The sequence below is a fragment of the Xiphophorus hellerii genome, chromosome 23 (assembly GCF_003331165.1).
Source record: "Xiphophorus hellerii strain 12219 chromosome 23, Xiphophorus_hellerii-4.1, whole genome shotgun sequence".
Classification (NCBI taxonomy): Eukaryota; Metazoa; Chordata; class Actinopteri; order Cyprinodontiformes; family Poeciliidae; genus Xiphophorus; species Xiphophorus hellerii.
This window is the reverse complement of record NC_045694.1, coordinates 10,522,787-10,535,469: the sequence shown is the minus strand read 5'-3', so window position 1 is coordinate 10,535,469 and position 12,683 is coordinate 10,522,787. Positions and strand designations below refer to the sequence as shown.

General features: G+C 36.5%; 2 protein-coding genes across 2 annotated transcripts; one reads left to right on the top strand and one right to left on the bottom strand.

Moving 5' to 3' along the window:
• Positions 1 to 969: 969 nt before the first annotated feature.
• Positions 970 to 3,911, top strand: rpl36a (ribosomal protein L36A). Its single transcript, XM_032555390.1, has 5 exons — positions 970 to 1,093; positions 1,645 to 1,750; positions 2,859 to 2,926; positions 3,017 to 3,139; positions 3,833 to 3,911. Exons 1-5 carry the CDS (start codon positions 1,091 to 1,093, stop codon positions 3,851 to 3,853), a joined length of 321 nt encoding a protein of 106 aa, XP_032411281.1. The 5' UTR covers positions 970 to 1,090; the 3' UTR covers positions 3,854 to 3,911.
• Positions 3,912 to 3,996: 85 nt separating this feature from the next.
• On the bottom strand, positions 3,997 to 9,749 carry gla (galactosidase, alpha). Its single transcript, XM_032555389.1, has 7 exons — positions 9,490 to 9,749; positions 6,892 to 7,066; positions 5,994 to 6,168; positions 5,745 to 5,836; positions 5,513 to 5,674; positions 4,942 to 5,139; positions 3,997 to 4,830 (listed from the first exon to the last, which is right to left on the bottom strand). The coding sequence occupies exons 1-7, from the start codon at positions 9,648 to 9,650 to the stop codon at positions 4,537 to 4,539; spliced, it is 1,257 nt and encodes a 418-aa protein (XP_032411280.1). The 5' UTR covers positions 9,651 to 9,749; the 3' UTR covers positions 3,997 to 4,536.
• Between the last annotated feature and the right edge of the window lie 2,934 nt (positions 9,750 to 12,683).

The window sequence follows — 12,683 nt, the reverse complement described above, 5'->3', positions numbered from 1 at the left end:
ATACGATAAATAAAGTAAGATATTTCACATATTTTGTTTTATTTTATTATTTAAATAGATAATAACAATTAACTGCTTGTGCTACTCCTAAATCTATCCCCCTTTCTTAAACTTATTTGTCAACTCCCTGATTGTAAGTAAAGGTAAATGTGGTCTTATAAGGAAGCATAGTTGAATTTACACAAGTCTCTTGTGGACAGTAGCAGACCAAATTACACATGTCTGATAAAGAGACATTAGGTAATAGGTGACTATTACTTCACATACTGCTGAGGTTAGTTAATATTCCATTTAGTCTTACCCCAGAAATCCCCTTTTAACCTCCCTGACAAAAACTTTTTATTCAACCTTTCATTGGTTTTGTGACTCCCCAAGAAAAAGAAAATGTTCCTGCTTTTCTTTGGCATTAGCTATGGTTTTAATGACATGGCCTATATTTTTCTTGCTCGTGGATTTACTGTATAAAATTTGTATTATGTTTCGTTATTGTAATTTCTTTACTCTTTGTGGACTTTTGCTGCTTTAATAACGTTTTTTAATTTTTCTTTACTATTCAACAGCTAGCTCAATTTCACAGAACTGCATAGTCGATGTCTCACAGCAATAAAGTCCTACGTTTTAAATTATTACTTCATTTATTAAGAGAAATTACTACTAATTCCTAATACTGAGAAATACTACTGACGAACTAAACACAGCCCTTGATTATAATCATTATCATTTCAAATATGCAGCTCACTTTGAGATATACAATTGATGTCTGGACTGATCATTCAAAAGTTAGTCAAATCTAATCAATAAAATTAAATCCAATTCAGTTCAGTTATCTATGTAATACCAAATTACAGCAAAATGTAATTTCAAGACACATTGCAAACAAGTCCAATTCATATACAACTACATAGAAGCTGATAGGGTCACACCGAGTCCGAATTATGATACAGAACAATGACAATCGGTAACGTTTTCGTCTTCCTGACACACTTCACCGCTAGGGGGCAGAACACGCCGCTATTCACAGCTGAGATCTACTTCAACAACCGCTTCCGGCCTCGTCCTTCCTCTTTTTCCTCCTCATCGGGTCGCAGCCATGGTATGAAACGACTACACCAATACATTTAATAAAATCAACATCAATCCTGCTATTTAAAGCATTATGTCTTACTTTCTTTAGTTCAAATGTGGTTATAGTTTTTCGATAAATGTTATAGTGACTGTATTAGCCTCTTTGTTTCGGTTTTATGTTGTTATATTGAGATAAATTTGAACGCTAATGTTAGCAATGAAGAGCCGCTGTTAGCTTCTTCCATTCTGCTCAAATTTTTAATTTAGTATGGGTGAATATGGTGTAGCTTAAATATCCATTCAAAACGGCATTATGTCACTTTTACAGAAACTGAACCGCACATGTTTGCGACGGTTCAATGTCCAAAAGTCACCATGCTATCAGAGCTAACAGCTAGCTTGATTAGCACAATCTATCCAACAAGGAAAGTGTGTTTAAAGGTTTTAGTTTCACGTCGTTTGCGTAATTGTATCATTATTAGGTTATCAATTAACCTCAAGGCTAACTATGTTGCTTTTAAGGCTATAATTTGTCTCAGACTTGAAGTTACCCAATTCATGCTTTCTGTTGCCATTTAGGTGAACGTCCCGAAGACCCGCAGGACTTACTGCAAAAAGTGCAAAAAGCACCAACCCCACAAGGTGACCCAGTACAAGAAGGGAAAGGATTCCCTCTATGCACAGGGTAAATTATTTCTCCACATAGCTCTGATGCAGTACTTGTATAAAATATTCACACTCCTTGAACCTTTTCATGTTTGGTCATAAAAAAACAACTTAAGTGTATTTTGCTGGAAGTACATATAATGGTGCATTATAATAGTAAATGGATTAGCAAAACGCAAGTCTTGTTCATTTGTATTTGACTAGTTTACTCTGATGTTCCCAAGTAAAATCAAGAACAAATTTGGTTCCCAAGTTACCATATTATTATTTTGTTTTCAGTTTAAAAATTAACATGTCACTTGCTATGAACTAGTTTTGAATGAAGAGGTGTGGAAGAAAGAAAAGTCTTACATAAGCTTCTACTCCTCTAGACTTCTTTTTAAACACAAAACAGGCAATAATCTAGGATTCCTATGTGGTGATGCAGCACTAAAGTGAGTGAAAATATTCTTCATCTTGACAGCACATGTTTTTCTACTCTCTTGTGTTTCTTTTGACAGATTATTCCACAGATCTAATCCATTAACAAATTAAATGTTCAATTTTTTTTATTTTCTTTGCAAATTTGTAATTTAAGCAAAACTTGAAACTATAACAGTTCACCAAGTTGTGAAATTTAATCTATTTTAATCTCATTTTACGCTAATTTATTCTAATTATCCACTACTGTTTTGTGAGCAGTAACTATGGAGCTGCAGAGATTCAAAACTGGGCCTTTATAGAAGAATTTACCTGTGGGAACTTGGAAAATTCTCTGGTCAGATAAGACCAAAACTAGGTGAACTACATGCAAACAGTCATAGCTAAGGCTGGAAAAAACTTTGACTGGGATGGATGTTCACCTTCCTACAGAACAACAACCTAAAACAAACAACCAGATCTACAGTGGAATATTTGATAGTATCTTTGTAGATTAGAACGGTCCACAGAAAGTTATATTCAATTGAGCGTCTGTGGGAAGATTTGAAAGCAGAGCGTTTGTAGATTTACTCGAGACTGCAATTCCAGCAAAATGAGGTTCTACAAATTGAATACAAATGTGAACAAGTTTAAGATGTGTGGATACTTTTATAGATTGTTTTATATTGTAGCTGTTGTGCTTTCACTGAACTCAAACTGTTCTGCAGGTAAGAGGAGATACGACAGAAAGCAGAGCGGGTACGGTGGGCAAACAAAGCCGATTTTCCGTAAAAAGGTAACACCAACCTTCCCTTGTAGATAAGTTTTATTTAAAGGGTTAAATACATGTTTGAAAGCTTTGACTCAACTAAAATATCTCTTTCAGGCTAAAACGACAAAGAAGATCGTATTGAGGCTTGAGTGTGTGGAGCCCAACTGCAGATCCAAGAGAATGCTGGCCATCAAGAGATGCAAGCACTTCGAGTTGGGTGGTGACAAGAAGAGAAAGGTACGGAGCAACCATCATTGACTTTTTTTTTTGCTAGAATTCAATATAATTCATAAGAGTTTGCCAATAACTGTTCCTCAACACAGTGTCTCTAGGGATAAGAGTATAAAGCACAAACTGCAAGAAAATGTCAGAAGTTGATGAAATATCCTAATATCATAGAACATTAAATTTGTGGTGCATTGCTCAACTTAAATATGTGAATATTTAAGAAAACAATTACTAAAGAACAGTTCGTGGAGAAACTAACACTGTTTAAGTTTTAATTACTCCACTTGGACATGCCATTTTGTTGGAGTCATAATGCTTGAATGACATATTTAACACTAATTTCTTGGTTATTGAGCATAATTTAGTTTGACTGGGTATCATAAAAAACACTTATGGCATTTAAATGTGTTTACAGTGTGAATGTTGGTTAAAAAAAATAATTTACAAGGCTTGAATGCTGCATTTAGCTTTCTGTCTCAAATTGCAGTGACTATCTAGTCAAAAAGTTGTTGCAGATTGCTTAAAACATTATAAAGCCTGAAAATGTCTCAAATTGTTAATGGGTGAAGTGTAATCTTACTGATGGAAGTGTGTGGGACTTAAACCCTTAGTGGATTGTATTTTCTGTAGCTATCAACCAGAAAGGAGCGTTTATCTTGAAGCATCATTTTCACCCAGATTTCTCTCCATTTCCACTTACAGGGCCAGGTCATCCAGTTCTAAGCCGTGGTCCGTTCCTCTGGATGATAGTCACTATTTTCAATAAATGTGTTGAAACATACTTTTATTTTGTGCTTTCTTTTCATGCATGGAGGGCTATAGATGTGAAGAATTCAATTTTTGTATAAACATGTAAAAACAAAAAGTTGAAACGTTTCATAAAATCTTTTAAAATTGGTTCAGATTTCTGTATCTGGAGCTCTTCATGCAGTCTGATGCAGAAAATTAATGGACACACCTTTGAGTATCACATTTATTTTATTTTATGAAACAGAATTTGTTAAAATAGCTTTTTTTCCCCTTTTAAAAAATTACATTATGAATCACAAACTGAGTTTAAAAGTTTACCCATAATTACTTTTAGTTTTAAAAGTTGCTGGTAGAGAATCTGCAGAAAGATTCACCATGATTTTTAACAAGTAAAGGTCATTGCAAAGCTTTGTCGGTCTCTAGACAATAAAAAACAAAAAATGGCTTCAAATAACCTGTTAAGTGTAAAAACAATGAAACTGAGCTTTAAGTTGATCTGGATGCTGGAAAAGCCCTTTACCAATGCAGTGAATCACAAACGGTCATGTATTGAAATGTCCAGATTGTTTTAAAACATGTAGAGCAAAAATCTAGAAAAAATATTTTTAGAAACTTAATGAGTGAACCTGAGATTTAGAGTAACAATTTGACGTTCTTTAGTTGGTGTTCTTCCAGTGAAGTCTGCCAAAGTCATTGATTGGTGTGACGGTCAGCAGAGCCGTTCCTGAAGGGTTTACTTTTAAGATGAATTTGCTCTCTTTAGTCTGAACTCCCATCTCTTTGTATTGGGGGAGGATCAGAGTGACATTGCACTGGGGGTCACAGACCTTCCAGCTAGGGACGCCGCTGATGGCGAACCCCCGTGGACCACCAATCTCCTGCAGGTTGAGCACGGCGACAGCCAGGCGGTTTTTAGATAGAGGTCTCTCCCACACTTCAAAATTATTCCCCTGTAAAACAAGCCACATTTATTAGCCTTCAGGAGATCATTTCACATCTAAAACTGTTTAGAGAATGAGTAGATGAAGCTGAAATCTGTTTTCTGCCACTTTCACTCCCACCTTGGCAGAGCGGTGTCCCTGCTTGCCCAGCGTGTCCTGGCTGATTTCTATGATTCGTCTGTTCTGCAGCAGCTCCTTAGATCGAGGACAGATGTCCCGCAGATCATTAGACATGAGCAGAGGGGCGGCCATGATGGCCCATAGTGCCATCTGAGACTCCTGCTGGTCATGACTCAGGCCAAAGTTCCCAATTACAAGCTGGAGGAATGGATCAGTATCATAAATATGCAAACTTACAAAAGCACAGACAAGCTAATTCTCTGGTATAAACAAGCTCAACATTGTTGCTTTAAAGGTGACCTATTATACACCCTTGAACAAACTAGGACAGGTCTATGGGTTATACAAAACATGTACATTATATTTTTTGCACAAAATCATTCTTGGATAATGAGATTTTAGTTTGTTCACTTCTGCCTATTTTAAGCTCCTTTCAGAATGAGCTGCTTTTGTACAAAATGTACAAAAAGTTATTTTTGGATAATTGAAAGAAATAGAAAAGTTCTGATATAGGAGAAACTTCCTGGTATTTGAATGTTTTGGGATCAAATTTGAAAGATGTGGTGAGTACCATATCGGGGTCATTCCAGCCCCCGGGCCCAGCTGAGGGGACAATGATGTCCTGATGAGAAGCAGTCCAGTCCAGGATAGATTTGATCGAATTCCACGAGTCAAACACGTCGTTGAAGTTGCGCCAGTGGTTGCAGGTCTCACGGATAGCGGTGTAGTTTGGCTGGAGGCAGAGAAAAACTAACATGTTTAAAAACACCTTAAAAAGGAAATGAAAGATGAATTTTTCTCACCTTTTGGAAAGGCCATTCATACAAAGGCCACTCACAGGAGTACAGGATACTTCTTCCAGTTTTGTTCAAAGCTTCTGACATCTTTATGTAGCCTAAACCAGAAAATTAAGTAGTAAGAGAACAGAATGACATAATAGAAACAGACACACTCTCCTTACATTTTTAGATAATGGAGTGAACGGGCATGCATGATTTGGCAACACAGCTGTTTAAATGGACATTAATTTAAATTATGAAATTCATTCCTACCGTCTCCGAGCAAAGTCCACTTCAAGTTACAGCCATCGAATTTAAGCAGGTCCACGTCCCAGTCTGCAAACGTCTGAGCATCAGTCTCATAATAACCCAGACTGCCAGGGTATCCAGCGCAGGTTTTCTCTCCCACATCTGCATAAATACCCAACTTCAGGCCTTTAGAGTGGACCTGAAGGAGGGAAAACATAAGATGTTCAAACCAGCAGGTGGCAGTGTTGCACAACTTAAAACTCAAAAAGCCTTCCAGTTAAATGAAGAGTGAAGGTATACGAAAGCTGATCAGAGCCCAGTTGAAGGTAAATGGACCTAAAATTGGGACAATACTGTAAGAAAAGCACAAATCATGAGATTGAGGCAAAGATTCACCTCCCAAAGCATAACAACACTAGACATACTAAACATATGCTGAACTTAGTACTGAAAAAGTTCAGTACAGCTTAACACATATTTATGAGCTAAAATGCCCCATGCAAAGGCCAGAGCTATATCCAAACTGACATTTACTGAGAGAAATGGGCAAAAACATCTGAAATGTGCAAAACCAAGAGAAAAATATTATGTATAACACTTGCAGTTGTACTTAAATCAAAGAATAATACTACAGAGTATTGACTCAGGAGGGACAAATACATATCCATGTCAAATCAGTCAGACCTTTATTCATAGAAAATGTTAAACTATGAATAGATGACTTCATGTTACAAAAACTCCAATGAAAGAAACTAAAATTTATGGTAGTACCATAAAATGTAGAAATATTCAAGACATATAAATACTTTTGCAAAGAATTGTGACATGCTTCACAATCATAAACTGGTCATTCTGCACCCCAAATCTATTAAACATCCCATTATTTTCACTTTGTGATTTATTTATTATAGCAGCAACTCACATAGTCGGCTAACTTTTTGATGCCTCCCGGGAATCTTTTGGGGTCCGCCTGCAGGCGGCCTCGAGCGTCACGCTGGTAGGACGGCCAACAGTCGTCGATGCAAACGTACTCGTAACCGGCCTCTTTCCAGCCATCCTTCACCATCATGTCTGCCATCTGCATGTACAGACGCTCGCTGCCAAGGAAACAGGAGGAAATAGGCAGGACTGTCAGTTAGGATGCAGGTGCTGAGAGTTATTGGGATGAAAACATGTCTCACAAAATACAAAAAACATTGTATAACAGTGTATCTGGATGCAGCCACATATGAAGTAACACAGTTATCAAGATTCAACCAAGGCACTGACATTTAGGGCCTCGCTTCCTGAATAAAAATGTGACCTGGGTGGAATACGAGGTAAGAATTAGTCGCATAGGCGGGCGCATCAGCAAATATTTATTTATATTTGAGCTACACAAAGGAAAGATGAATTTATTTATTAAATGAAATAGAATTTTAACCAATAGTTATGACAAAAATGTAGAGAAGATAGTGTGTTTGATAGATTAGATAATATAATGAATAAAATGATATACGTGAATTAAAAGTAGTATGTTCAGATAGTTTCTATGTTCAAAATCCAGTTGAAACTTGAATGTGAAAAGACCCAAATGAACATCATTGACAAAATGTATTCTGCAGCTACACGGGTCCATTACAGCTGTGTTTCCCAACCCTGGTCCTGAAGACACACTGCCGTGCATGTTTTGGATGTTTCCCTGCTTTTACACACCTGATTCAGATGATTACAGTTCAGTAAAAGCCTGTTAAGATCTAAAACATGCAGGCCTGTGTGCTTTAAGGATCAGGGCTGGGAAACGCTGCATTACAGAACTGAGCAGTGAGAACTCGCAAACCTGTAGATTCATTCAAAATGAAACCAAAAAAATATACATTTAATTAAACATATTTTGCCTGTAATACTGAGAGCCTGTATTTTGACTCAGGAGAGTTGATGAGATAAAGAATGGGGACATGTTTTGATGAGTTCATTCATTTATAATTCATTAAAGTTATTTTGGATTTAAAATGGCTACCTTTATCAATGAAACACTGAGTAGAATAATGGGTTGAGCCCAGGACTCACGTGTCCTAATTGCCCCATTAGTGACTTTAGTAGCTCTATTAGTGAGATTATTTGACTACAGCTCTTAAGGCTGATACTTTCAACCATTTTCAGAACTGAAGAGGCCTTTTTGGATGAGAGGTGAAGCATCTTCAAGAAACAAGAGAAGTTATTTCTACTTTAGCACTTCCAGGAAATGACAATCCTCAACACCAGAGCACACACCTTCAGCACTTTTCTTTTTCTTCTGTATTTTACAGTTTATGAAAAAAAACAGTAATTGGTCAATAGCTTAGCCAGGAATAGCCTGATTGTCTTAATGAGCGGTGGGTGCTACAGTGGTGATGTAGTATCATGATGGGGTGCTTTTCTTCAACAGGGAAGATGGATGGTGCTAAATACAGTGGAATACCTAAATAATTGTTAGATGCTGCAAAAGACTTGAGGTTCACTTTCCAGTAGAACATTTCTATGTGTTAGAATAACCTTGTCAGATGCTAGATATAACTAACTGAGAATCTGACTGGGAAACTCTTGTGTTTAAGGTTGCTTTCCATCCAATCTGGCTGAGCTGTTCTGCAAAACCAAATTAGGAAAATGTTTAGTCTCTGTTTATCCAAAGCTTGCAGAGATGTATCCCAAAAGTCTTGCAACTATGATAAGCAGGTGTTAATATGAAGTACCGACTATGCGGAGTTGAAAATAAATGAATTTCACTGTCTTGCCACTTAGCAACTACACTATATTGTGTTGATTTGTCACAAAAAATACCAATAAAAATATTGAAGTTTGTGGTTGTCTAAAAGTACAAGATCAAGGAACACTTTTGAAAATTTTTAAGTCTTGAAATGACATTTGTTGTGAAATGGTGCTATATAAATAAACTGAAATGAATTGAATTGAAAGCAAAACCCATTCAGAAGCACATCAAGCAGAAATGAGGAAACATTTCTTTTTCAAAACCACACTGAACTGCTATCTCAGTATAGCAACACTTGACTAAACAGTAATGCATCTACAAAGTTTTAAAAAGGTGTTACAAACCAGCATGTTGACAAGAAATTTATGTTTTAAATTTACATATTTTAAATCACTACATTGCATTTTTCTCTCATAATATGGTGTTCTAAGGCTGGCTAGGTTAACTTCTTGACATGGCTTTTAATACTTATTTTGTTCTGCTTCATAGGAGTGTAGTAAGAAATTAACCTTTATGTTACTTGCATGAGCACTTCTCTGTAAATAGTGTAATGCCATTATTAAATAGTAAGAAAGCCGAATAACTGCTTTTTTTTTCCTTTTTTAAATGCCATTTTTCAGAAACTTTTAGCCTGCTCTAAGTATTTACACTTTAAATGTCAACCATCCTGTTGCTCCAATCAAACCAGTGTGGAGAAATATAACCACCATGTGGAGACTATATTAAGTTTGAATCATTCAAATTAATCTATAATCCAATTAAAGGAACAGGTTGTTGCCTCCTCTTTCCTACCTGATGCAGTTGTCGGGGTCTGTGTCACAGTCCGTGTTACACATGAACCTCTCCCAGTGCAACCAGCCCATGGTGGGTTTCAGAGCCAGCCCGTTGTCCAGCGCTTCAGCTGCGGGACTCAGTAAACTCAAAAGTACGAGGAGCAACAGCATTTTGCTCATTTTCACCCACAAAGGCCTCTTTTAGCAGCGACACTGCTGACTGGAAGGTGCTTTTGTTATTTCTCACAGCTATTTCCTCGTACGGAACGTAGTTGTCCCGCCCCCTCTTCTTGATTGATAGTCAGACGGACCAATAGGATCAAAATGCGCCTTCAGTGGGCCAATAGCGTTTCGCTAAAAATCTTCCTACAACAAACGAGGAAGAGCTCTCTGTTAAAGTCAGGAAAGGTATGTGAGAGGTCAGGTGACAGGTCTTATGATTGCTATAAATAATAAAAATAACAAAAACGACATAATCAGTTGTAAATGAGGTAAATCCGCAATAACTATCTGGGGTATTTTCAGAAGCTAGCTTTATACTCACACAATACGAAACCACATTAAAACATCTTTACTTTAGGTAAGGTTGAATTAATATTATCAGATCAAACTATATAAGAATAAATGTACATGATTAGGTTGACTGCTTGACTTTGATATGTGCTTTTTGCAGATGATGTGGTTCTGTTGGCTTTATCACATCCTTTATCATTTATCATGATGAATTTCTTATTGTGATAAGATTTTGATTTATTGCTGTCACATATTCCAATTAATGATGTTTAAAAAGCCCTAAGACGCTCAGCATTGTTATTTTTACTATTCTATTTACTGTTTATTCAATAAAAGTGTATCAGTAAATATGAAAACATGATCAAATGCAGGTACTGTGTGCATTTTAGTGATACAGATCACACTTTGTTATGTGACTGGTGTCCTAAAGAAGCGCAGTACGAATGGCAATGTTTTTAAAGAGCAGTATTTGTGTTAGTGGCGCTATGATTGCTGTGCCATGCCATATATTTACCTAAAATATGTATAGTTTTTATAGTCACTCTTATCATTATCACAGTAATACTACAAAATTTTGCGATAGAAGTTCAAGATCATATTGTCCACACTTGACTACTTGCATAGTCTTTTATTTGAGTACTTTCACAGAGAAGCAGAGTTTCATCCTTCAGGGAAGCGCCTTGTCCTCTGCTTTGTGTTTTTGCATCAAACCGGTTACTAAAGCATAAAAGTCTCAGAGTCAAACGCACCCCAGACTTACTCAGGTTGGTTTTTCTTTATAATTCCCTCTCTACTCCTCTCATTTAGCAGCTCCAGAGTTAGAGCAAAGACAAACACATTTGTTGTGTCTTACAAACTATATTTCGAAAAGGAAGAAACAGGACATTTTACTTTTAAGCAAATATATAAAACATGCATTTTTCCTGAAGATGTGTGCTTCAACTTTGCTTTCTTAAGAGATTTTGGGAGCTCACTGCATTTCTGTCTTTTACTATTGGATAAAAGAGCCTTTATTCCTGCTATTTATTTATTTTAACTAATTTCATTAAATAAAATTTGAGACATAGTAAAAATAATAAATAAATAAATAACAGAACCAGATAAAAGTCTATGTGCAAAGCAAAGGACTGTAGACAATTATTTAAGGAGTCTTAATCAAAAAACAAACGTTGTGCTACTTTGAATCTCTTTCTCTGACCTTGTACAGAACTCTGAAAAACAAAGCAGGTCTGAAGGGAAGACAGATGGATGGACGATTCCTAGAAACCTGACAAACAGAAACCAGTTGCTGGGAATTGTCAAATCAAAAAAGTTGCCTGAAATCAGGGGAGAAGTGGCTGTTGTTTTAAAAAAAAAATCTCTAAAAGACCTTCGGAAGCCATTGGAGTAATTTCTCAGAACTTCTTCAAAAACCTGGTTTATTGGAAGTAAAATAATGGTTTGACTCAGAATGCTTTATGCTTTACTTTAATTGAAAATTGCTTTGATCTTGCAAAGGTTCTTTACAAATATTTGTAATGTTAAAACCAAACCCTCCACACTGTTATTGACCCCCAGCTTTGTTCATTTAGAAACTTAGATGTTTACCCAATTTAAATAACTCAAATTCTTTCAGTCTGAATGAAGAGCATCTGTGAATAGAAGTTTTCAACTTTTGCCATTTATTCCCAAACTGAATTCAACTCTGGACCTTCAATAAACTGTTCTGCTGTAGCTCTGGCTTTATGTTTAGTTATTATTCTGCTGGAAGGTGAACTTCTGCCAAACTTTCAAGTCTTTTGTAGATTTTAACATTTGCAATGACAACCGTCCTTATAGCATGATGCTGCCATGGTCCATGTTTCCATATGGAGGTGTTTATTCAGAGTCGAGGCTTTTACTTTCCTACTTTTCCCACTCTTCCTTAAAAGCCAAATTTCATTTAATCTTCAGTGTTTGGGGTCACTCTGGTAATCCAGTGTTGTAAAACCCTATTTTATTTTATTTTTTAGTTGGATTCACTGCATTTTTCATGTAAGCAGTCCTCCATCACATTGCACTCAAACAAAATGACTTTTTCCTACAATCCACAAGTGTAAAAGTAGGATTTGAGTTGACACCCTGGGCGTTTATTTGTGTTTGTCTTACAGCAGGCAATAGGACTGACTGAAAATGGTCCAATTTATCCCGCTGGTCCCCGAGGAGCCCGGCTAATAAAACTGCCTCACACACTGTTTGTAATAACATACATATTGAAGCTGCTTCGGACTGTTTCATAGCTGGCAATGCAAGGCAATAATTTTTCCTGCACTGATGTTAAAAGAATTATAGATCTGTTTCTTAATTCAGCAGTAAAATGGACACCCTGCTACTGAATGAAATGAATCCTGGACGTTTCCATTTGTGAAGTTGTCACAGATCTTCTCACGCAGAGAGAATGATGAACTTTTGTAGTTATTGCTCTACCTTGCTCGTTATACGAGGAAAGCTGCTGACATTTTATTTGCAGATGAACTTTTTGGGGTTTTGCCACGTTCACAAACTAGCTGAAGCAAAAAAGTTGCAATGTTTTAATCAATTCTCGGTCAACTTGACAGCCTGTCATTGCTAAGAGTGACTCACTGGTTGCTAAATGTAACATTTACGGCAAAACACTTGTTTTACAGGTATTCTGATGTGTAATTAGCAGTACAATACTGGCAGGTGTTGTTGTCAGGAATT